We start from the raw sequence: 20,510 nt of genomic DNA on the forward strand, positions 1-20,510 counted from the left end.
TGAGAGTAAAGGAGACCTAACGCCAAAAAGGGCAGAAGAAAAGAAAAGAAAAGCAAGAAGACATCCCTGCAGACTCTCTCCAAAATCCAGCCTCACCTGCGACTCTTGTTGACAAACGCCTCCACCCTCCCCATCATGGCCTTCAGTCCCGCCCCCCTCTCGCAGTTGTCCTCGAGCCACGCCTCCATGCGCTCGCGAATGCTCCTCATCGACCGCAGCACCGGCATCCTCCCGCCGTCCTCGTGCGCCACAAATGACGCCGGGTTGAGCAGCACCTCGAAGCAGTCGGCCCAAATGTCCGTCTGCCAGTACCGCTTCAAGCTCTCCCGGATCCTGTACCTGCGTCCGCCGCGCCCAAGCCCGAGCCCGCCCTGGTCCGCCCGCACCGTCTCGAGGTACTTGCCGAACAGCAGGCAGTGAACGACGCCCGCCAGCCCGTAGTAGTCAATCTGCCACGTCCAGGGCCGTCCCTCGCGCATCTCGGGGCAGTCCTGCGCCGTCGTCTTCCAGTCCGCGACGAATTCCACGTCTGGTGCAAACGCCTTCATGTCGATGCCTCGCCCAAAGTCAATCAAGACGACGCCCCGCGAGTCCCAGCCGCCGCTTCCATCTGCGTGCCATTGGCTAGACAGGCCGTGATCTGACGAGAAGAACGCCGACTTGGCATCGAGGCGGAGCAGGCAGTTGTCGGGCTTCAGGTCGCCGTGGAGGACGCCCTTTGAATGGAGAGCTTCGACGGTGCGAAATAACTCAATGGCAAAGAACATGGCAAGCTGCTCGTCCATGACGCCCGAGGGCTCGGCTCGGAAGATGTTGATGACGTCGAGCAGTGTGCCGTGGGGATGATACGGCAGGAAGAGGAAAGCCTCGTCCTGGTAGAGGTGCATTTCGTGTGCCAGCGATATTGATGCCGTGGCTCGATGCTGAGGCCCCAAGCGCGCATGCGCCGTACGCATAATGTAAAACTCCCACGGCGTCGGAGGAGATTCCATCTTCAGAGCTTCTACGGCGGCACGATGAGATGCGGCGAACGCCCCCTGATTCATCATGACCCTGTCGTCATCCTGGTCTGGTTCAGAGTTTTCGACCAAGTACACTGGTGCAAAAGCGCCGGCGCCCAGTTCTCTCTTGACCGTGTATCTCGACTGGCAGTCGGCGAATCGAATCACCGCAGGGGCGATGCCCAGTCCAGCTCTATCCGGGTTCGCCTTGCCCAGCCTGCTGACGGCTTTGGCAAATCTGCGAATATCTCCGCCGCGTTCGTATCTCTGATTGTGGTGGTCGTAGAAGCCGGGATACGCCACCAACGGAGGCTGTATGTTCGTCAAGATGGTCCGTCTGATGTTATCGTCGATGGGACTGCACTGTGCTTCCTTAACAATGGGGCCTTTGACAGGTACACCCCTATTTGGGCCGGTCTTACTTAGTGCTTTGGCTGCCTTGGACCCCAGAGGTTCTCGACCTTTCGTAAAGGGGCTCTCTGCTGGGAAGAACTCTCTCAGGGGGCTGCCTCCTGATTCCGAATCCGATGCCTCCTCAATGGGCGTAGCTCTATCATCCTGCTTGCTAGGAGTCTTGAATTGATAGGCTCGGTCCATGTCGACATCCATCGAGTACTCGGTCCTCTCCGTGATGGGCGTCATAAAGGGCAGCCGATTGTTGGCCATCGTCGCCGCGTCCCTATACGGGCGGGTTGGTGGCTCGTAGTCTTCCGGAGGGAGGGGAATGAAGATGGTGCGTGTCCTAGGCGGTTCCATTTCTTCGTCCTCAGAGAATGCCTCTTCCGCATCACCAGCTAGGCTGCGTGATGTTATATCTATGTCAACGGTGATTAGAACCTTGTACATGCTTGCCTTCCCTTCAACATGCTGTCATCATGTCGATGTGCGCCTTTGGCTGACTAGCCCGATCTTCCGCCCGCGCCCCTGGCTCCTCGATGCCTCGTCACCTTTCCTGCTCACCTTGTTGAATTTGTTTCGTAGTGCCTGTACTCTCGGCATCACTTGCAAAATCGGCGTCAGTCACAATCTCGTCTTCATCGCCGTCGTCGTCTTCATCATCGTCTTCGTCTTCGTCGTCGTCGTCATCATCATAATCGTCCCCAGTCTCGTCCCCATCCACAGGTGCGGGCTTGAGCGGTGCGTTGAAGATCTCGTATATATCGTCCGTGGCAGCTTTCGTGTGAATGGTCATGGTAGGCTCCGCTGCTTTTTTCTTTCGAAATTTTGGCCCTGACGGAGAGTCGAGCTTCGCCTTGACTGCTGGGGTGTTAGGGCTGTATAGAAAGATCTTGCAAAGTCGGAGAATCTTCAGCCACTTACTGATCTGCGTCTCATTGACCTCCATTATCTTCTTCCTCCTACCCGCACGAAGTTCACGAGGCTTCTCTTGCGCTACGCCATTCTCATCGAGGTCCATGGGGTCATAGTCTTGGTGATCAACCAACTGATCTGTCTGTGTCACATGTTCCATATCACGTAGTGGATCTGAAGCGTAGATTTCAGTCGCCATGTCAGTATCCCACAGCCGGTCAAGCCAGCCACGATGTGCCGCAATAATCTCCTCGAAGCTCAACTCTGTTCCAGGCTCCTCAGGGGTTGGATAGACAGCTGCTAGGTCAACAAAGATGTACTCCCTCTTCCCCGTCTGTGGATGCACCGTTACTTGATGCTTGGACGGAACAACAACGATGTTTTGTATTTGAGCAAGGGACTGAATTACATTGATCCGCCATGACAGAGAATGAATTAGTCCTATTCTCATCAACAGCTGCACGAATCGCGATTCAAGGGAGGAGGGTTTACATACCGGATCCCTGAACACTGCCAGCTTGGTTCCCCCAGCTGCGGGCTTCCTACCGCCCGCCTTGAGCGTCTCTCCAACCCAAGGCTTCGGCTCGAGCGTGTTTTCCTTCTTTCGGTCAGCCAGAGACCCAATGCTATCCCAGCCCTTGGATGCCGCATCTCTTGACGACATGGCGGGCTGTTGGGCATCGGCATCAGAGAAGATGGCCATCTTAGACTTTGCAGGCCGGGATGAGCTCCCGCCGATGCCGCTGGTCTGCCTGGGAGCTTGTGGGTCGACTGGATGGGACGAGCTCGCAAAGGGGTCCGTCTTGCTGGCCAGCGCAGGACGAACGGTGGGCAGAGCTGGCGAGGAGGGCTCCGCCAGGGCGTCTGGATGCTGAGCCAGCCTCTCGCTAAACTCCTTGAACTTGCGCAGCAGCCTCTGCACTGGCCGCGCCTCTCGCTCGATGCCGAGCTTGTAGACTTCTTCCGCCTGTGCCCATCGGCCTGCACCTTCGAGCCACGCAGCGTACTCTTCGTAGTACAAGGCTAAGCTCTCGCCAATGCCGTGCCGGGAGAGGAAGAGGAACGTCTCGCGTGGCGTGTCGGAGAAAAGCTGGATATAGTACATCCACAGCTTCAGGTATCTGGGGTCGTTCTTGTATTGGGACGAGGAGGTGAACGCCTTGGTCGCGCGCTCGAGGATCGTGTGCAGTTGCGACTCGGCCGTCGCTTGCGCTGAAGGATACGCGTCAATCGCCCAGCGCACATATCTGTCAAACACGTCCAGGGGGTCGTCGGATTCGGAGATGTTGTCGATTTCCGCCTCGAATTCTGCGCGGATGGCGTCGTTGATGTTTCGTGTGTCGGTCGGCGTGGGAGTAGACAGGTTGTGGAGGGGAGAGGAGAAGAGGCCGGCCAGCTTCCTGGCTGAGCGGCCGCCGGGCAGGGACTGGATGTTTTCCTTTTGGTTCTCAATCACCTCAAAGTCGGTGATGTCCTCTGAGCCCGCCATGTTGCTTCGAGGGCGTCAAAACCCTGTGGCTTCTAGATTGAGTCGTTTGTCGAAAGCCTTCGAAGATGAGTCAAGTCATGCGCCCCGTAGAGAAAATTTCCGTCAAGTATTGAGAGAAAAAAGTTGGCACCTGAAGAAAGGTGAGGGACGGTTTCAATATTCAATAAGAAAAGAAAAAAAAGCAAAACCCTTGGGTGTTGATCGACTTGCTGCTACTGTATGTAGGTACGTGATTTGCTTTGCCGCTGTCGCGTTTGGTGGCATCAAATGTGTTTTCGACCCCGCGTTGCTCTGGTGATTTTTGTTTGGGCAACATTCTGTGTACTCTGTACTTTGACCGGTCTCTCCCACGCTTGTCGTTCTTTGCTGTCGAGTATGCCTTTTAGATAAGGCCAAGGGGCCATCTGGGTGGGATGAAGTTGTTCTTGTCCCCGCCTCAGAAGTACTCAGTACTTGGGCACTAACTGGCGCCGTTGAAAGCCACCGTCCAGAGAGCTTCATGCAAGCAACAGTAAGGTAGTAGGCAGTACAAACAATCGACGGCCAGAGACTCAAGCTTTTCTGTCGACTCAAGAACTCAAAACCTTTGTAATAGCCATGACACGCAGCGGTGTCTGTCAAGCTACAACTTCACATTTGCAGACATTCAAAAAACATACTCATGGGGAGAAGTTGGTCATCATTCAGCTCATTTCAATTTTCATCCGCCGTATGGGCGTGTCTGTATAATCATTATTTTACTTTATTTTGTACGCCCACATTAGTCAGTTCTCCGGGCTCCTTTCTTTTCATAGGTAGTTGTCTCTCGTGGCCATTTACAGGTTGACGGCGTTACGGAAGTTGGTGCCAGCGTAGACGGCAAGGTCACCGAGCTCCTCCTCAATGCGGAGGATCTGGTTAAGCTTGGCCAGACGCTCAGATCGGGCGGGAGCACCAGTCTTGATCTCACCGGCACGGATGCCGACCGAGATGTCGGCAATGGTGACGTCCTCAGTCTCACCAGATCGGTGAGAGACCATGACGCCCCAGCCGTCGGCGTAGGAGTCCTTGGCGGCCTGGATAGACTCGGTCAAGGTGCCGATCTGGTTGACCTTGAGGAGGAGGGCATTGCAGGCCTTGAGCTCAATGGCCTTCTTGATGCGGATGGGGTTGGTGACAGTCAGGTCATCACCGACAATCTGGATGTCCTGGGTCTTGTAGAAGTAGCTCCAGGCCTCCCAGTCATCCTCGGCAAAGGGGTCCTCAATGCTGACAATGGGGTACTTCTTGCAGAGGTCAGAGTACATGGCGGCAAGCTCCTCGTAGGTGATCCACTTGGTGGGGTCGCTGTCGGGGTTCTTGAAGTCGAGGTCGTACTTCTTGGCGTCCTCCTTGTAGAACTCGCTGGAGGCGACGTCCATGGCAATCTTCATCTTGCCAGTGTAGCCGGCCTGCTCAATGGCGTCGGTGATGAGCTCAAGAGCCTCGTCGGCAGTCTGGATATCGGGAGCGACACCACCCTCGTCGCCGACGTTGCCAGCGGACTGGCCGTACTTCTTCTTGGCCAGGGTCTTCAGCTTCTGGTAGACCTCGGAGCCCTGGCGAAGGGCCTCGGAGAAGCTGGGAGCCTCTCTATTCTGGGTTAGAAGATATGGCCAATTTACGGGCGAAAACATGGCTGGCTACTTACGAAGGAACAATCATGAACTCCTGGAAGGCAAGACGGCCACCGGCGTGGGAACTAATTCATAATCAGAGACTGTTGTTCGCTAAAGGCTTCGGCATATAAAATAGACTTACCCGCCGTTGAGGACGTTCATGAAGGGAACGGGGAGGACGTAGGGCTTCTTGGTTCCGGCAAGGTCGGAGATGTGGGCGTACAGGGGGACGTTCTGGCTTCTCGTTAATCTCTGCTCGTCAACTGGGGCGTCTAAGCAGAGCATTTACCTTCTCAGCGGCACCGGCCTTGGCAACAGCCAAGCTGACACCGAGGATGGCGTTGGCACCGAGCTTGCCCTTGTTGGGGGTGCCGTCAAGGCTGTTCAGGAACTCGTCGACCTTGGACTGGTCCTTGACATCAAGGTTCTCCTTGATGAGAGCGGGGCCGATGATGGTGTTGACGTTCTCGACGGCCTTGGTGACACCCTTGCCACCCCACTTGGCCTTGTCGCCATCTCGAAGCTCGACAGCCTCGTGCTGGCCTGTGAAGTCGGTTATTTTCTGCATCTATATCGCATGATTGGAGAGGGTATCGAGGGGAGACGAACCGGTAGAGGCACCGGAGGGGACAATGGCGCGGTGCAGGCCAGTGTCAGTGACGAGGTCGACCTCCACGGTGGGGTTGCCACGGGAGTCGTAGACAGAGCGAGCGTGAACCTTGGTAATGGCCATTTTGAAGCTATTTCAGGTGGCTGGATGGACCCAATGTCTGTTAGCAGGTGTATTCGAAGCTATCTCGGGAGGTAGGTAGCTGGGCGATCACGACATCGAAAGTGAAGCCCGCGCGAGATGACGGAGCCAAGTTCGATGGCAATGCATCATTCCTCTGGTATACAAGAGCTCCCGCGGATAGCAAAATCCAGCCAGAGGAGCGAAACAAGTATATTGAGAATATGCCTCAACACGTTCCGCCAGACGCCGCGTCTTTCAGCAGCTCTGCCCCCCCAAATGGAGGGGTAGCTGGGAAGGCTGAAACGGGAAAGAGGGGCAGAAGCTTGGACGACAGAGAACAAGGTCTGCCTCTTGTAGAGATCAAGTAAAGGGAGGCACCGTACCTGTAGTGGAGAAATGGATTGAGTGTCTCAGGCTCTTGCTGTGAGGCGTGATTGAGCAAGTCGAGAGAATCTTGGGGAGGGAAAAGGAAGAAGGATGGTGTTTTTGTTGTCGAGAGAAATGGAGGGGTCCAGAGAGAGCGAGACGGGTGGGGCAAGTCATGCCTTCCCTCGCAGATAACTGGATTAGCACTGCAAGTTACCTAACGAGAAACGGAGCTCTCAACCGGCAGGGCAGGCGCAGCTGGGGTGCTTGTGAGGTAATAATTGGGCCACTTGCCTGCCGGGTTACGTGAATCGGTAGACAGCGAGAAACGCTAGTCCTATTTCTCCGGCCTCTCAGCGAAAAAGTTTCTATCGCGACGCAGCGGCCGCTTGGCCTGATGCGGGCAGATACCTAAGATACGAAGAAGATCATGGACGAAAGACGCAGCGCTTTGTAATATCATTGCGACCATTTCTGATCCCGCTCGCTTCTCGCTTCTCATTCTCTCGTCATTTGTCTTACTTCCTACATAGTACTGCCTATACGTAGTACCTACACGTCCATTGAGCCTCCCCCCCCCCATGGATGCGTCACATCAGTTCGCGGCCGATGTCGCCTCTGCGGTATTTGAGAACCTGCAAGAGCAGCACCAATGGGCCTCGCTGCAAATCCATCGCCTCCCAGGCCTGTCGCGGCCAATGATCCGCGGCCTCCCGCCACGCCTTCTGTATCTCCACCCCGACGACCAGATAGCAGCGCTTGCATATGAAAAGTCAACAGGGACAAGGGCGCAGCACGACGCCGAGTACGAATGGGTGCTGGCCGTCCATCTCGCCGAGAAGTGGACGCTGTCCAGCCTCGCCGCCGTCATGGACGCCCTTCCGGAGGCTCGCAAGCGGGCGAAGCGCATTGTCCTCGCTGCGCTGCACAATGACTCTACCGTCGTTTACTACATCGTGCAGGAGGGCATGATCAAGCCTCGACAGAACTAGAGGGAGAAGCGAGATCGGTTCGAATCTTGTGCCTATGCTTACGATGGCCGGCAAGGCTGTCGAGCGATCAGGGGCAGGGCAATTCTATCGGGCCGTTTGGCGTCAAGGAGTTGGCAATCCAGGACGGAATCACGGAACGCACTCGCCTTTGTTTTTTTTTTATACAGGCTATGATACCCATCGAATTGGTAGTTATGATCAATGAATAAGGCTTTTCATTTCGACTCATTTGCTGCTTGTCAAGGGCACATGAGCCATAGTCTATATCCCTCCGCTTGGTCGCATCTACAACCGATCTAGCAAACCGGGGATTGGACTGCCATTTCAAAGAAAGCTTCATACAGAAGAACAATTCCGACATATATAGACCACCAAATCCGCCAAAGGAAAAACAATGAGATAAAAAGACATGAATCATAAAGATATCCCCGCCTGAACGCCAAGACTACCGCACATGCTTGTCCAATCCCGCTTTAGAAACGCTCCTTCATCCGGGCAGCAACCGTCCTCAGGTTGCCGTAGACCTTTCCAGGCGGCTTTCCGAGAATCAAGCTGACGACGGATTCTCGGGCCATGTGGATGTTCTTGAAGCCTCCCAGGATGTGGATCTTGGAATCAGCCAGCACAATTCGCGTCCGGCTGGCGTTCTCAATGGCAAACTTGGTCTTTCCCTGGTGGCCGGCAATTCGGCCGATGGCACGGCTCTGGCTGTCTCCGTGGACGGTCTTGACGTCCTTGATCTCAAAGGTCTCGATGTAGAGGTCGTCGAGTCGCAGAAGGGCAATGGCGTCGTCAACGTCGAATCCGAGCGTGAAGGCCTTGACGAAATCCTCGCCCTTTTGCAGCGCACCCGAGTCCACCGTGGACTTGGATGTCCTCAGCTCGACCGTTTTCCGCGCAATGTTCATCCGGCACTGCAGCTTGAGGTGCTCCACGATGGGAGGGTAGATGGAAGGCCATGCCTGCTTCAGCGGCGTCATTCGGTGCGGCGGAATGGGGATCTTGCGTGTCTCGACTCTCGTCATGGGATCCTGTGGAACAACAAAGGTTAGACATGGTAAAACCGAGAGGTGGTAATTTGAGCGTACGATATCCTTGGACGGGGCGAAGCGAGGTCGTCCCTCCTCGTCGATAGCCATGCTGTTGCTTGCGTCTGTCGTCTCGGGCACCAAGACTTCGGCCTCAGCCACTGCAGCATCGGGAGCGTCTAGCAGAAACTCCTGGTCATTGTCTGTGTGCGAGTAAGCTTGATGATCCTGCCAATGTTGACTCCATTCGCATGATATGTACCCTGAGCTGGTGATGGCACATCTGCGACAAGCGGGGTGCTTTCGGTTTTCTTGAGGGCGGTAGGAGCAGGCATGATGCTGGAGGATAGACCACAGCCCTATTCGACTCTCTGTTGGTTGAAGTGTGTGTGAATGAGTCAATAGTAAGGTAGAACAATCGTCAACGATATCGCATGTACTTCGTTTGCGATAACCCCGTCTCTTCGTCGGTCGTCAAAAAAATTCTAGGGTCCAGCGAAAAAAAATGTTGTATGGCGCTGGATTCGCAGGCGGACAAGCCACACACCCCAGCTGTTTGTTTCTGCCGCCGCGATCAAAAAATTTGTGGACAGGCTATCGCAGCTTATCGATTGGCCAGCCACAGCAGCGCACTGCAAAACGTGAGTGGCGCGTCATGCAATGACTTTTGCGTCGCCGCCCTGCTTCGGTTCCGTCCTGCAAGTCCACCAACTGATTCGGGGAACTCTGCATCTCCCAGCGTCTTTAATTCCGTCTCACGATCCTGAAGGCGTTGTTTTCTTTTTTTTCTCTTCCTCCTTTCCTCTATATTTGGCGCACCGCCTCCAGATTGCTGGTCGCCATGAGCCTTAAGCATGTCTAGGGGCATCTCACCATGGCTGATTGTGCGCCGCCATCGTCCATGCCGCAGCCAAACCCCTCCAATATGGCCATCTCCACATGTCGTGACATTGTCGAGCCGATCAGCAGCTCTTGCGCCGCTTCACACGCAGAGACCAGGACCTTCTCGCTGCTCTCAGCTGGCCTCTGGAAAGGATGGCCATCACTCGCCTACGTTCATCGGGCTGGGCGTCCAGCTGCCTCTGCATGGTAGCCCTCGGCGCATCGCTGCTGTGAGCATCCTGGACAGGCATCGAGCATCGCTCAGAGCCTCTCCACGCTCGGCGCTGTGGCTGCTTCAGAGTGGCCAGTACAGCACCAATGGTGCAAACGGCAAAAAGGATGTATCAGGGAGTGTCAAGGGCGAGCTGGATGGCCAAAAATCTACCGCGGGAGCTCCCGAAAGCTTGAGGACTCCATTCAAGAGCAACATGGACGAGCAGCATGCAACAGCGCCGAAAGACCACGAGCAGCATGAATCAATAGCAACCTCAATGTCAAAGTATCTCAATTTCCCAACGATGCCTCACCATCCTACGAAAGCAGAGCTGTTGGCGGCTGCCAACGGGTTCTGGGAGCGGTTTAAAGTCCGGTTCAAGTGGGTTTCCATCAGGAGCATGCGACCTTGGAACATTGATGAATGGGGGGCCTTCGTGTCGTGGTTCATGCTGGGCCATATCGTCTGGATCCTGGTGGGCACCACGACTTTCTTTTCCCTCCTCATCTTCTCCATCAACACAGTGTTTGCTCAGGGTATGTTGAAGATTTGCGCTTTTCAATCGCCCTTTTCGGGAGGCTAATCTATGTCCAGAAACACTCGCGAGGTGGGTTGGAGACTATCTCACCCAGTCGGCTGGGGTTACCGTCGTCTTCGAGTCGGCCATTGTGCCCAAGTGGAAGAACGGCGTCATTGCATTCCGCAACGTCTTCATCTCGCGACGGCCTGGGCAGATTGAATCATCCGTCAGCAAGGGCTCCTCCGACGCTGCCGCCGTTGCTGCCGTGGCCGCTGCAGGGCGCCAGGCCCCGCATAACGTCGCTACTCCGGAAGATGATGGCAACTACACCCAATTCGACGTCACGATTGCCAATGTCAATGTCACGCTCTCCTTTCTCAACTGGTGGAACGGAAAGGGGCTGCTGAAGGACGTTGAGGTGAATGGGGTGAGAGGGGTCGTCGACCGCACGTCTGTCCGCTGGCCTCAGCAGCAGGTTGACCCATTGTCTTATCGGCACAAACATCAACCAGGCGACTTTGAGATAGAATCTTTCAAATTGGAAGACCTATTGCTCACCATTCGCCAACCCGACGGCTTCCGCCCCTTTTCAGTCAGCATATACTCCTGCGAATTGCCCCGACTGCGAAAGCAATGGCTTTTTTACGACTTCCTCTCCGCGAGTCACATGTCTGGATCATTTGACGGCTCCCTTTTTACGATTCATCCGCGACAGGTTCACGGCACGGTCTCGAGCCGATACCAGGGCGTCATGATGGGGCTGGAAGAATCCAAGTCGTGGAAGAAGTTCAACCGGCTGCGAATCGATGGCCTGAAGATTGACCACCTGAATCGTGGAGTAGAGGGGCCGTTCGGCTGGATTTATGAAGGCAACGTCGACATCGTTGCTGATGTCATGTTCCCAGAGGACATGGATGACAGCATCACCAAGGTCGTGACGGACTTTTACGACCAGCTAGAGGGCACCGTCATGGCGCATCGCTATCGCTTCTTGCCCAGAGCCCCTGCACCTGAGAGTCATGCGGAGAGCGAGCGCTCAACGAGCGACAAGAAGGCCCAGAAGCAGGCAAACGAAACCGAGCAAGACAAGCGCCTCGTCATCGTGGACCTGCGCATCCACCTCAACGACGTCAAGGCCGCCGTGCCTTTGTTCACCCGCGACCTCTCCTACGTCAACCAAGCGCTCGTCCGCCCCATTGTGGCCTACATCAACGCCAAGAAGACGTACATTCCCATTTCGAGCCGCATCATCAAGCCCCTCAGCGACTTTGACGGAAGCTGGACCGTCTTCGACTGCGGGCTCCTAGACGATGCCTCCGCCGAGACGTACGAGGCTTTTGCAAAGGACGTGGAGGATCAGCAGAGCCGCGTGAGGCGGTTCCGCAAGGTCGGATTCTGGACGCTGTCCCTGGCCATCCACGCCTTGTTCATGGGCATGGCCGGCAACGTGGTCTGAACAGGAGAAGCAGATGAGGACAAGAGTTGCGCTTTTATCTTTCAAAAAGTCCTTGACTCCAAAAGGCCCTTGACTCCCAAAAGGGCATTTACTCCAAAAGGGGGAGGGGAGGCGCGGAGGGTTCCTGTAGAATTGCTGTATATTTACAAATCATGACGGAACGGGGCGGCACATGATGGGTTTGTTTCACGATGGCGTTGTTATACGGGTTTTTATGACTCCAGGCATTTTCTTGGCGACTTGGGGGGGAAAGGGGGGATTGTTTATGGAACATGTTTTCTGGTGAAAAAAAGAAGATAATGTATCGCTCTTCCTTTGAGAGGCCATCTATAGCTGATACCCTAGCCTCTCATCCACTGAAGCAGTGCGAATACAAAAAGAAATAACCACTCTGACAACAAGTATCATATGAAGTATCATATGAAAACAAGGGGGCGGTCTATTAAGGGAAAGGAAATGGCGTCTGTTATTCTAGCCTCAACTTTTGGTGGTGTACCCGAAAGAAAACCGATGGACCGGATGCATTATACCCTTCATCCTAGCCCAAACGCTTTGCAAGAAACCGAAACCGAAACACAGCTTTTCAACATGGTCCCATTCTAGAAGAAAAAAAAAGATACCCCAGCCGCCCATTCATTCTAAAACGTCCCGCGAAATTCGTCCAATATTGAACAAAATTCCAAGTCGAACATGGTGGGCAGCCTGCGCCATGCTGAGAATATGGCTCTTTAGTAGTCGATACCCGCTGGTGAAGATGGTGGCAACGAGATGGCCCCGTGTTCGAGGGCAGAGTATTCGAGGAAAATCAAACGTGTTACCGCACTTTCGTTTTATTAACGGAGAGAGCAATACGCCGGGGGATACCAATAACGATGCTTGTTCTAGCAGTCGCCTGTTCCGCTCTCCTTTGCTTCGCTTGTATGATGCGCGCTGAATTGGAGGCCTGTTCACATAAAGTCGTCGCTATAGGGAAAGAAGGGGGGAAAAAATCAGATTAGCACAGTGGTCAAGAAGTCAAGAGGCCAGCTTTTTTTTTTTTTTTTTTTTTTTTTCCATAAAGCAAAGGTCAGCATCCACTTACTCTCCAAAAGCGTCATCGTCATAGGTAGCCGTATCGGTAGTGTTGGCGCGGTTCGTGACGAGCGAAGTCTTGGTCTTGGCAGCCTTGGTCTTCTTCTTGTCGCCCGACTTCTCCTCCTTGAGCTTCTCGTTGCTGGCGCGGGTGAGCGTGCTGGCAATCTTCTTGATCTGGTCGCTGTTGAGCTCCTTGACCAGCTCCTTGGCGAACTCTTCGAGGAAGAGGCCGTAGTGAGGCTTCTTGCTGTTGGCGGTGATGAGCGGCGTGAGGAGCGTCCTCATCTTTTCAAACTGCAGCTTCGTCTGGGGGTTGAAGATGGGCACCGCGGCGAGGTTGATGAGGTTCGTCGGGTTGTTGGGGTCCGCAACCATGGTGCCGGAAGGGTTGGCCTTGCGGCCGTCGCTGATGCCAATGCTGCCAAACAGGTCCTCGGCGTGCTTCAGGTCGGCGTCCTGCTCGGTGCGGCGGAGGCGCTCGCGGCGCTGGGCCTCCGTCTCCTCCTCGCTCTCCTCGTCCTCCTCGGCCTGCAGGCGGGCGCGCTCGGCCTGGTGCTCGGCGATGCGCTGGGCCTTGGGCTTCTTCGCGGCGGCGGCGGCCTTGGCGGCCTTTTCCTTGGCCTCGGCGGCCTTGCGTGCCTTTTCGCGCTCGACTTCGGAGTCTTCGGCGGCGTCCCAGGAGTCGAGGACCTACAAGCGTTTCGATGGCGGGTTAGCAGCCACGCGGGGGGGGTAATCGGGGGGGAGGTTGCTCGGCTGGTGATCAACTCACATCGCCGTCGTCTTCCTCATCGCCAAACTGGCGTCGACGGGCGCCGGTTATGATGGGGGAGCCGGGGGCAGACTCGTTGCCGCCATCGCTCTCTTCGTCATCTGGTTGCAGGTAAAGTCAGCAACACGTCCTCCTCATATATGCCGCCACAGATCGTTGAAATGTTTGGCGTTCTCGGAAAGAGAATCGAGGGCAGCTGGCGGCATTTTGCTGGCAAAGTGTGCGCTCTGCGGCTTCAGTAACTCACCCCACTTCTTGGGAGGCATGATTGCGGATTGTTATTTGATAGTGAGGTCGAAAAGGAGACGGTCAGGCGGATATTTTGCACTGCTGCAGGAAGAGGTGCGGCAGCTGTGGCTGGTGGTGATGGCGGAACCGTCGAATCGTGTTGATCCGTGATCCTGGATGGATGGATTTGGGTGGAAGATGGATCGAATCGAATCGGCGTTTATTGTGCATGCACTCGTACGTAGTAGATTTTCATGGCGGGGTTTCCCAAGGCTGCAGAGGGGCAAAAACTTTTGGCTTGAGGCGCAACGGTTGGCTGGGCAGCCCGAATGATTTTTCTTCTCAGCCTTGTGGCTTCGCACACTAACAAAAAGAGGAACGGACAGCTTCCTTGTACTGTACATGTGCTCTTACGTAGGTAGGTGTTTTATCCTACAAGTGGTCGTTATAGGTGTTTTACTGTCTCAATAGTGTCCTCCTCTTTCACATGAGAGCAGACGTGAAGAAGCATCAAGTGCCCCTCCATGGTGATGAGTGTCTTGGGTTACCTACCTAATTAGGTTGCAAAGCTACGCTACTGATATAAGACTTGGGAAATCTTCTTCTTGGAATAGGAAATCATGATCCCAATCCAATCCTCCAATTTAATAACTACATCATGACTTCAATGTCTTCTTCTGCTGCTCATGCATCAAGGTCAGTGGAAGAAAATAGGTAGCAGTGTATTTAGTAGGTAGGTAGCAGTACAAGTGCTGAGTGCGGAACGCCGGCGGAACGAAATACCGTGCAAAAATTCCAAAGAGCCCAAACCCCCACCAACAGACATGCAAACCATCAATGGTGGGGAAGCCCTTGTGGTCAACCTCCAAGTTCCTGCTTAGTAGGTTCAAAACTGAGTCACAGGTACCGTCTCCCCATGAAGATTTGCCGGCTTTCCTTCATCCAAAGGAGTCATCGTATACATTCACCAAGTCTCTTCCCTGCGTGGACTGCGAGATTGCTTCTTCAGCAGCCACTGACCACCGCCGCCAGGCCCTTGACGTCCTTGCGTGAGTCGAACTATTCAGCTTTAAGCAGTCAGCAGGCGACCTGCAGGAATTCCTTCAAGAACCTCCCCTTCACTCTCTACCGCTCAAGAGGCTTCGCAACCATGGCTCAGACTGCGGGCATCGACCAGCTCACAAAGCTGGTCAACGGCCTGACGCTCGACGCCGTCACCGAAAAGTACCCCCAGGCTCACCCCGAAATCAACCCTCTGGACCTCTACAGGGCACACCTCAGCAATGTCCTCGCAGGCATCTCCGGCGTGGACTCTCAGATTGTGTATCCCGCCATCAACTGGACAACCGGCCTCGACAAGGGTGACTTTGTCCTTGCCGTGCCTGCGCTGAGGATCAAGGGCCAGAAGCCGGATGCCCTCGCCAACAAGTGGGCTGAAGAGGTATACTGCTGATCCTTGAGTTGCCGTCACTCATTACAGATCTAACACTCACATTCAACAGTTCCCCCAAGATGACGCCCTGTTTGACAAGCCCACAACAAGCGGTCCCTTCATGTCATTTTTCCTCAAGGGAGCCCCGCTGTCCAAGTCTCTGATTCCCATGATCCGAAATCTTGGTGAAGAATATGGTAATTTCTTCTCGACATCAATGCGTGATACAGAGTGAAACTGACCAACTGCTGCCAGGCCGTAACCGATTCAACGGCCTGAGGGATCCCAAGGACCCCAGCCAGGGCAAGAAGCGCATTGTAATTTCAGGACACCCCCCCCCCCCCCCCCCCCCCTCTTTCAACGTCCTTGGTCGGATGTTAATCCGCGTGTGCAGATTGTCGAGTTCAGCTCTCCAAACGTTGCCAAGCCCTTCCATGCCGGCCATCTCCGATCAACCATCATCGGTAGCTTCCTGGCCAACCTCTACGAGGGCAGCGGCTGGGACGTGGTTCGAATGAACTGTAAGTGGTCCAGCCATGTGTCAACCCTTCATGACAGCAACAGGAGAAGAGGCGAGGTATCATGTGCTAATGCTATCTTGTAGACCTGGGAGATTGGGGTAAGCAGTATGGACTGCTGGCTCTGGCCTATGAAAAGTACGGCAACGAAGAGGCTCTTCTCAAGGATCCCATTGATCATCTGTTCAAGCTCTACGTTCAGATCAACGCCGAGATGACTGCAGAGAAGGAGGCCATCGAGGCGCAAAAGAAGGAGGGCAAGGATGTTACCGAGCTTGAAGCCAACAGCCTGGACGAGCAAGCTCGTCGGTACTTCAAGCGTATGGTGAGTGATGGCTGTACTCGGATTTCGGTCGTCAGTTGCTAATGACGGTGACTGCTCAGACCGATAGGGACCCGGAGGTGCTCAAGCAGTGGCAAAAGTTCCGCGACCTCAGCATTGAGCGATACAAAAGTGGGATATTGCACATTGAAGCCTGTTCTTGGGACTACCATACTAACGCATTGGGTAGAAACATATGCACGACTCAACATTGCCTTTGACAAGTACAGCGGTAAGCTATTGTGGCCGTCGTTGATAGGATGACCAACCAAGACTAACTCGTCGCAGGTGAGAGTCAAGTCTCAGAAGAGGCCATGGCCAAGCTTGCTGTGGAGATGGAAGAGAAGGGCATCTCCCGAGTGGACAACGGCGCCACGCTTGTCGACTTTACCCAGCTTCTGCCCGGCAAGGAGGGCAAGCGACTGGGTGTAGCGGTCATCCGGTATGTCGTCAAGGCTGGTCTTTCGTGACATCGTTCTAATGCCTCGGGGTGATAGAAAGAGGGACGGTACTGCGCTGTACCTGACCCGCGACGTTTGCGAGCTGCTTTCCCGAGTAAGTAGACATGCATTTCCGAATTCCTGATGGATAATGTTTTCCTTTGAGAGCGAGAGCAGAACCGTTGACAGTTTTCAGTACGAAACCTACAAATACGACAAGATGATCTACGTCGTGGCGAGTGCGCAGGATCTCCACCTCAAGCAGCTCTTTGAGATTGTCAAGCTGCTCGGCTACAAGGACATTGCCGAGCGCTGCCAGCACATCAACTTTGGCCTGGTTCTGGGCATGAGCACCAGGAAAGGCACCGTCAAGTTGTGAGTACCCAACCCGCCTTTTGATCAACAGCAGTTGGACTGTCGAGCCTGGCTGACATGAGATGCAGCTTGGACGACATCTTGAGGGACTGCGCAGACCACATGCACGAGACGATGAAGAAGAACCAGGAAAAGTACGCTCAGGTCGAGAACCCCGAGGCCACGGCCGATATCCTGGGCATCAGCAGTGTCATGGTCCAGGACATGAGCGGAAAGAGGTGAGCGTTTTCCAGAGAAAAAAAAAACTTGACTATGTAGCTTCATCATACTCATGGGAGATTTGCAGGATCAACAACTACACGTTCAACATGGAGGCCATGACCTCGTTCGAGGGCGACACGGGCCCCTACCTGCAGTACGCCCACTCGCGACTCTGCTCCATCAAGCGCCGCGCCAACTTGACCGACGAGGAGCTGCAGAGCGCGGACCTGTCCCTGCTGACGGAGCAGCACGCCGTCAACGTCGTGCGCATGCTCTCGCAGTACCCCGACACGGTCCAGAACACGCTCAAGACGCTGGAGCCCACGACGGTGCTCACGTACCTGTTCAAGATGTCGCACGCCGTGAGCAGCAGCTACGACCACCTGCAGGTCGTTGGCAGCGAGAAGGAGCTGATGAAGGCCCGCATGGCGCTGTACGACGCCGCCCGCATCGTCCTGGCCAACGGCATGAAGCTGCTTGGCTTGACGCCCCTGGAGAGGTACGCCTTGAAGGCCCCTGTTTTTTTGGGGGAAAAAAAAACCCACTTGCAATGCCCCTTACGGTTGTTTTCCTTCTTGAAACTGACTTGTCTATCCAGGATGTAAAAAAAATAATAATTGGGTACCGGTGCTCCGTATCTCGCACTCCGTACTCCGTGTGCCGTGCCGCTTTTTGAGCCGCACAGTTGCCGCAAAAGGCTCCGGTTTAAATCTCTGCTAGAATCCACGAGGAACATGTAGAATTACCTACCTAGCCACCAGAAAGAAAGTCGGTAAATACCGCAATCAAAACATAAAGTCTCTGACTCAATCTACTCCATCCAACTGAATTCGCCATGGATTCTATTATTTGATCCTCCGTCGGTGACAGAAATGGAGCATAGACTTCTTATTCACTAACGCTCAGGTGCCACATACGGTTGAAGACAACCTAGGCTGAGGGTGACGCCAAACAATTATATACTTGGCAGCTTTGCTTTTTACCCATCTCCTGTGTCGTGGACTTGAGAGGATTTACCTCTTACCTGTAATATCTCAGTTCACGAGAAGACAACTTCAACGAAGACGTCAAGGCAATCGAATTGCCGTAAGCGAACAACAATATTGGGACCATGACAGCTCGTATGGAACCCGTTCCCATGCTCCATATAACGAAAATCAAACGCAGCAAAGAAAAATGAGCACCTGTCCTTTCGTATACGGACCGATACCCGCAGAGAATAAGACGCATATGACAGCGCAAAAAAAATAAGAGGGCCAATGGCAAAGCCTCTATTGCTAACGGCAAGTAAAGAAAGGGTTCCTAGCGCCCGATAGCCGCATGCCGTCACTCAAGCCGCGCATGAAGCTTGTTGCCCAGCTTGTGAGGACAAAGATAGATCGAAGTCAATGTTGCACGTCAATTCTCCCAAAACGGTACGGTATGCATATGCGAGGCAAGAAATCCTTCTATTTCCAGCTTCGCAATGCTTCCATTACAAGTTGAAGCTGTCATCATGCATGGCCCCAAGGAAATATCAGAAATCCCGGACCCCGAAATCGAAACGACAAACTGGAGTCCTGAGATTTGGGCGAAAGGAAAGAGCAGGTTATGATTTCATCTGTCCTGGTATTTCTCGCAGGGCGAAATGAAGAATCGAAAATGAATCGGAAAAACTGTGAGTATGTAAGCATGTTAGTAGAAGAGTCATAGGGGGGGGAAAGGGGGAGAGACAAGGTCGTCGCATCCCGAAAGGTCCCGACTAGCCTATCGAGCGCCTCGGACCTCGTCGTCTTGAGGAATGCCGAGAGCCTCCAAAGGCTGCCAGAGGCAGGCATTTTTGCCTTCCAGATTTTTGCCTGGCATATGACCCCCAGGCACGGCACGCGAGCGAGGAAAAGAGAAAATTACGGGTTGTTTCTTTTGCCCCAATTGGATGCCTTGCATGCATCGACATGCCGGCGCTCGTCCACGGCGAACCCGCTTACCCGGGTGCGGATTAGCAGGGCCGGCGGCGTGGGCGGGTATAGTAGTGAGAGACAACGGTGGCAGAGGGTGGCATAGGTCCGGTAAGGGGATATCCGATTGAGTTTCTGGTGTAATACGCGGTCCGACGTGTAACATGTCTGTTTTCCCGTGTTTCTTCCCTAGATTCTGACTCGTCTTAGCATGTGAAGGGAGCTGATATAAAGCTTTCAGGTGCCCCGGGGCCAAAGGGGGGGTGCTTGCTTACATGTATGATCATGACCATCAACATCTATCGTTGAACCATATAGCTTCCCTTCACAGCTTATAGCTTCGCATAGTATAAGCCTCGACATGACCTACACCAAGACCGACGCCCCCCGGCAAGCCGTCAAGCTTGCCAAAGTCGTGGCTAACAGCCATGCCAGCTGCCGCCTCGCCGGCCACCCGGCACTGACACGGAGACTTGCATCCGCCAGCAGGCCCATGTGCTCGTCTTACCTCTTTCACGGCCAGACCGTTCGAGCATTCTCAACGACGCCCGTCTCCCAGCTCAGGGACTTCTTTCCTGCCAAGGACACCCCTCACATCAAGAAGACGCCGCCGGCATGGCCCCATCCCGGCTTCACGATCGAGGAGCTCCAGCAGGTAACGCCCTCGCATCGTCCGCCGCGTGGCTTCGGCGACTGGGCTGCGTGGAAGATTGTGCGGCTGGCGAGATACTTTATGGACAAGGCCACGGGCATGGACCGCGAGCAGCAGGTGGATAAGAAGCATCCGACAACCTCCGTCAAGGCGGAGAAGCCACTTACAGAGGCCCAATGGGTATGAAACTTGCTTATTACGAATGATTATCCGCATCGTGGAATGCACATATGGCTAACATGCATTGACCGCACGAACAGCTCGTCCGATTCGTCTTCCTCGAAAGCATTGCCGGTGTCCCAGGGATGGTGGGCGGCATGCTCCGCCATCTTAGCAGCCTCCGGTACATGAAGCGCGACAATGGCTGGATCGAGACGCTCCTCGAGGAGAGTTACAACGAGCGCATGCACCTGCTGACGTTCATGACCATGTGCGAGCCCGGCTGGTTCATGAAGCTCATGATCATCGGCGCCCAGGGAGTCTTCTTCAACAGCCTCTTCGTGGCCTATCTGCTGCACCCCAAGATTGTCCACCGGTTCGTCGGATATTTGGAGGAGGAGGCGGTGCACACGTACACTCGAGCAATTCTCGAGATTGAAGAGGGCCATCTGCCCAAGTGGAGCAATCCCAACTTTCGCATTCCTGATATTGCCGTCCAGGTTAGTGACACGAGTCCTGAAAAACTGATGGAAGCAAACCAGCTAACACGCGTGATTGCAGTACTGGCGCATGCCTGAAGAGCACCGGACGATGAAGGACCTGATCATGTATATCCGAGCCGACGAGGCCAGCCACAGAGGCGTCAATCACACGCTGGGCAACCTCAACCAGAAGGAGGATCCGAACCCCTTTGTCAGCACATTCAAGGACAGGGACGTTCCGAAGCCATGCCTGAAGCCCGAAGGCTACGAGCGAGAGGAGGTCATCTGA

The 20,510-nt window shown here is 54.4% G+C and overlaps 8 protein-coding genes across 8 annotated transcripts; 4 read left to right on the top strand and 4 right to left on the bottom strand.

Moving 5' to 3' along the window:
- Positions 1–92: 92 nt before the first annotated feature.
- Positions 93–3,801, bottom strand: TRIREDRAFT_57904 (uncharacterized protein; the record flags this gene model as incomplete). The annotated part of the gene is made up of 4 exons (XM_006963278.1): positions 93–1,848; positions 1,949–2,258; positions 2,322–2,712; positions 2,809–3,801. The coding sequence occupies 4 exons, from the start codon at positions 3,799–3,801 to the stop codon at positions 93–95; spliced, it is 3,450 nt and encodes a 1,149-aa protein (XP_006963340.1).
- A 680-nt stretch (positions 3,802–4,481) lies between these two features.
- eno1 (phosphopyruvate hydratase) lies at positions 4,482–6,615 on the bottom strand. The gene is made up of 6 exons (XM_006963279.1): positions 6,555–6,615; positions 6,048–6,191; positions 5,728–5,981; positions 5,581–5,672; positions 5,471–5,521; positions 4,482–5,412 (listed from the first exon to the last, which is right to left on the bottom strand). The coding sequence occupies exons 2-6, from the start codon at positions 6,169–6,171 to the stop codon at positions 4,617–4,619; spliced, it is 1,317 nt and encodes a 438-aa protein (XP_006963341.1). The 5' UTR covers positions 6,172–6,191; positions 6,555–6,615; the 3' UTR covers positions 4,482–4,616.
- Positions 6,616–7,118: 503 nt separating this feature from the next.
- Positions 7,119–7,930, top strand: TRIREDRAFT_120570 (uncharacterized protein; the record flags this gene model as incomplete). The annotated part of the gene is made up of 1 exon (XM_006963083.1): positions 7,119–7,930. The coding sequence occupies one exon, from the start codon at positions 7,119–7,121 to the stop codon at positions 7,527–7,529; it is 411 nt and encodes a 136-aa protein (XP_006963145.1). The 3' UTR covers positions 7,530–7,930.
- Positions 7,931–8,002: 72 nt separating this feature from the next.
- On the bottom strand, positions 8,003–9,005 carry TRIREDRAFT_120571 (uncharacterized protein; the record flags this gene model as incomplete). The annotated part of the gene is made up of 3 exons (XM_006963280.1): positions 8,820–9,005; positions 8,618–8,760; positions 8,003–8,560 (listed from the first exon to the last, which is right to left on the bottom strand). The coding sequence occupies exons 1-3, from the start codon at positions 8,890–8,892 to the stop codon at positions 8,003–8,005; spliced, it is 774 nt and encodes a 257-aa protein (XP_006963342.1). The 5' UTR covers positions 8,893–9,005.
- Positions 9,006–9,867: 862 nt separating this feature from the next.
- Positions 9,868–11,672, top strand: TRIREDRAFT_75686 (uncharacterized protein; the record flags this gene model as incomplete). The annotated part of the gene is made up of 2 exons (XM_006963084.1): positions 9,868–10,189; positions 10,248–11,672. The coding sequence occupies 2 exons, from the start codon at positions 9,868–9,870 to the stop codon at positions 11,627–11,629; spliced, it is 1,704 nt and encodes a 567-aa protein (XP_006963146.1). The 3' UTR covers positions 11,630–11,672.
- Positions 11,673–12,706: 1,034 nt separating this feature from the next.
- Positions 12,707–13,772, bottom strand: TRIREDRAFT_75687 (uncharacterized protein; the record flags this gene model as incomplete). The annotated part of the gene is made up of 3 exons (XM_006963281.1): positions 13,723–13,772; positions 13,476–13,576; positions 12,707–13,393 (listed from the first exon to the last, which is right to left on the bottom strand). Exons 1-3 carry the CDS (start codon positions 13,739–13,741, stop codon positions 12,707–12,709), a joined length of 807 nt encoding a protein of 268 aa, XP_006963343.1. The 5' UTR covers positions 13,742–13,772.
- Positions 13,773–14,701: 929 nt separating this feature from the next.
- TRIREDRAFT_75689 (uncharacterized protein) lies at positions 14,702–17,596 on the top strand (the record flags this gene model as incomplete). The annotated part of the gene is made up of 12 exons (XM_006963085.1): positions 14,702–15,144; positions 15,206–15,332; positions 15,391–15,452; positions 15,530–15,656; positions 15,740–15,978; positions 16,038–16,107; positions 16,166–16,207; positions 16,264–16,417; positions 16,473–16,530; positions 16,612–16,790; positions 16,859–17,008; positions 17,077–17,596. Exons 1-12 carry the CDS (start codon positions 14,854–14,856, stop codon positions 17,594–17,596), a joined length of 2,019 nt encoding a protein of 672 aa, XP_006963147.1. The 5' UTR covers positions 14,702–14,853.
- A 1,825-nt stretch (positions 17,597–19,421) lies between these two features.
- On the top strand, positions 19,422–20,510 carry TRIREDRAFT_57940 (uncharacterized protein; the record flags this gene model as incomplete). Its single annotated transcript, XM_006963086.1, has 3 exons — positions 19,422–19,760; positions 19,841–20,239; positions 20,301–20,510. 3 exons carry the CDS (start codon positions 19,422–19,424, stop codon positions 20,508–20,510), a joined length of 948 nt encoding a protein of 315 aa, XP_006963148.1.

This window comes from Trichoderma reesei, assembly GCF_000167675.1.
Source record: "Trichoderma reesei QM6a unplaced genomic scaffold TRIREscaffold_4, whole genome shotgun sequence".
NCBI classification, from domain to species: Eukaryota; Fungi; Ascomycota; class Sordariomycetes; order Hypocreales; family Hypocreaceae; genus Trichoderma; species Trichoderma reesei.

Excerpts from the sequence above, each read along its gene's own strand:
- eno1 (XM_006963279.1), bottom strand. The coding sequence starts at position 6,171 with ATGGCCATTACCAAGGTTCACGCTCGCTCTGTCTACGACTCCCGTGGC. Across the intron at positions 5,673-5,727 it reads AGGCCGGTGCCGCTGAGAAG|AACGTCCCCCTGTACGCCCA; the intron begins GTAAATGCTCTG and ends ACGAGAAGCCAG. Across the intron at positions 5,413-5,470 it reads GAGTTCATGATTGTTCCTTC|AGAGGCTCCCAGCTTCTCCG; the intron begins GTAAGTAGCCAG and ends AACCCAGAATAG.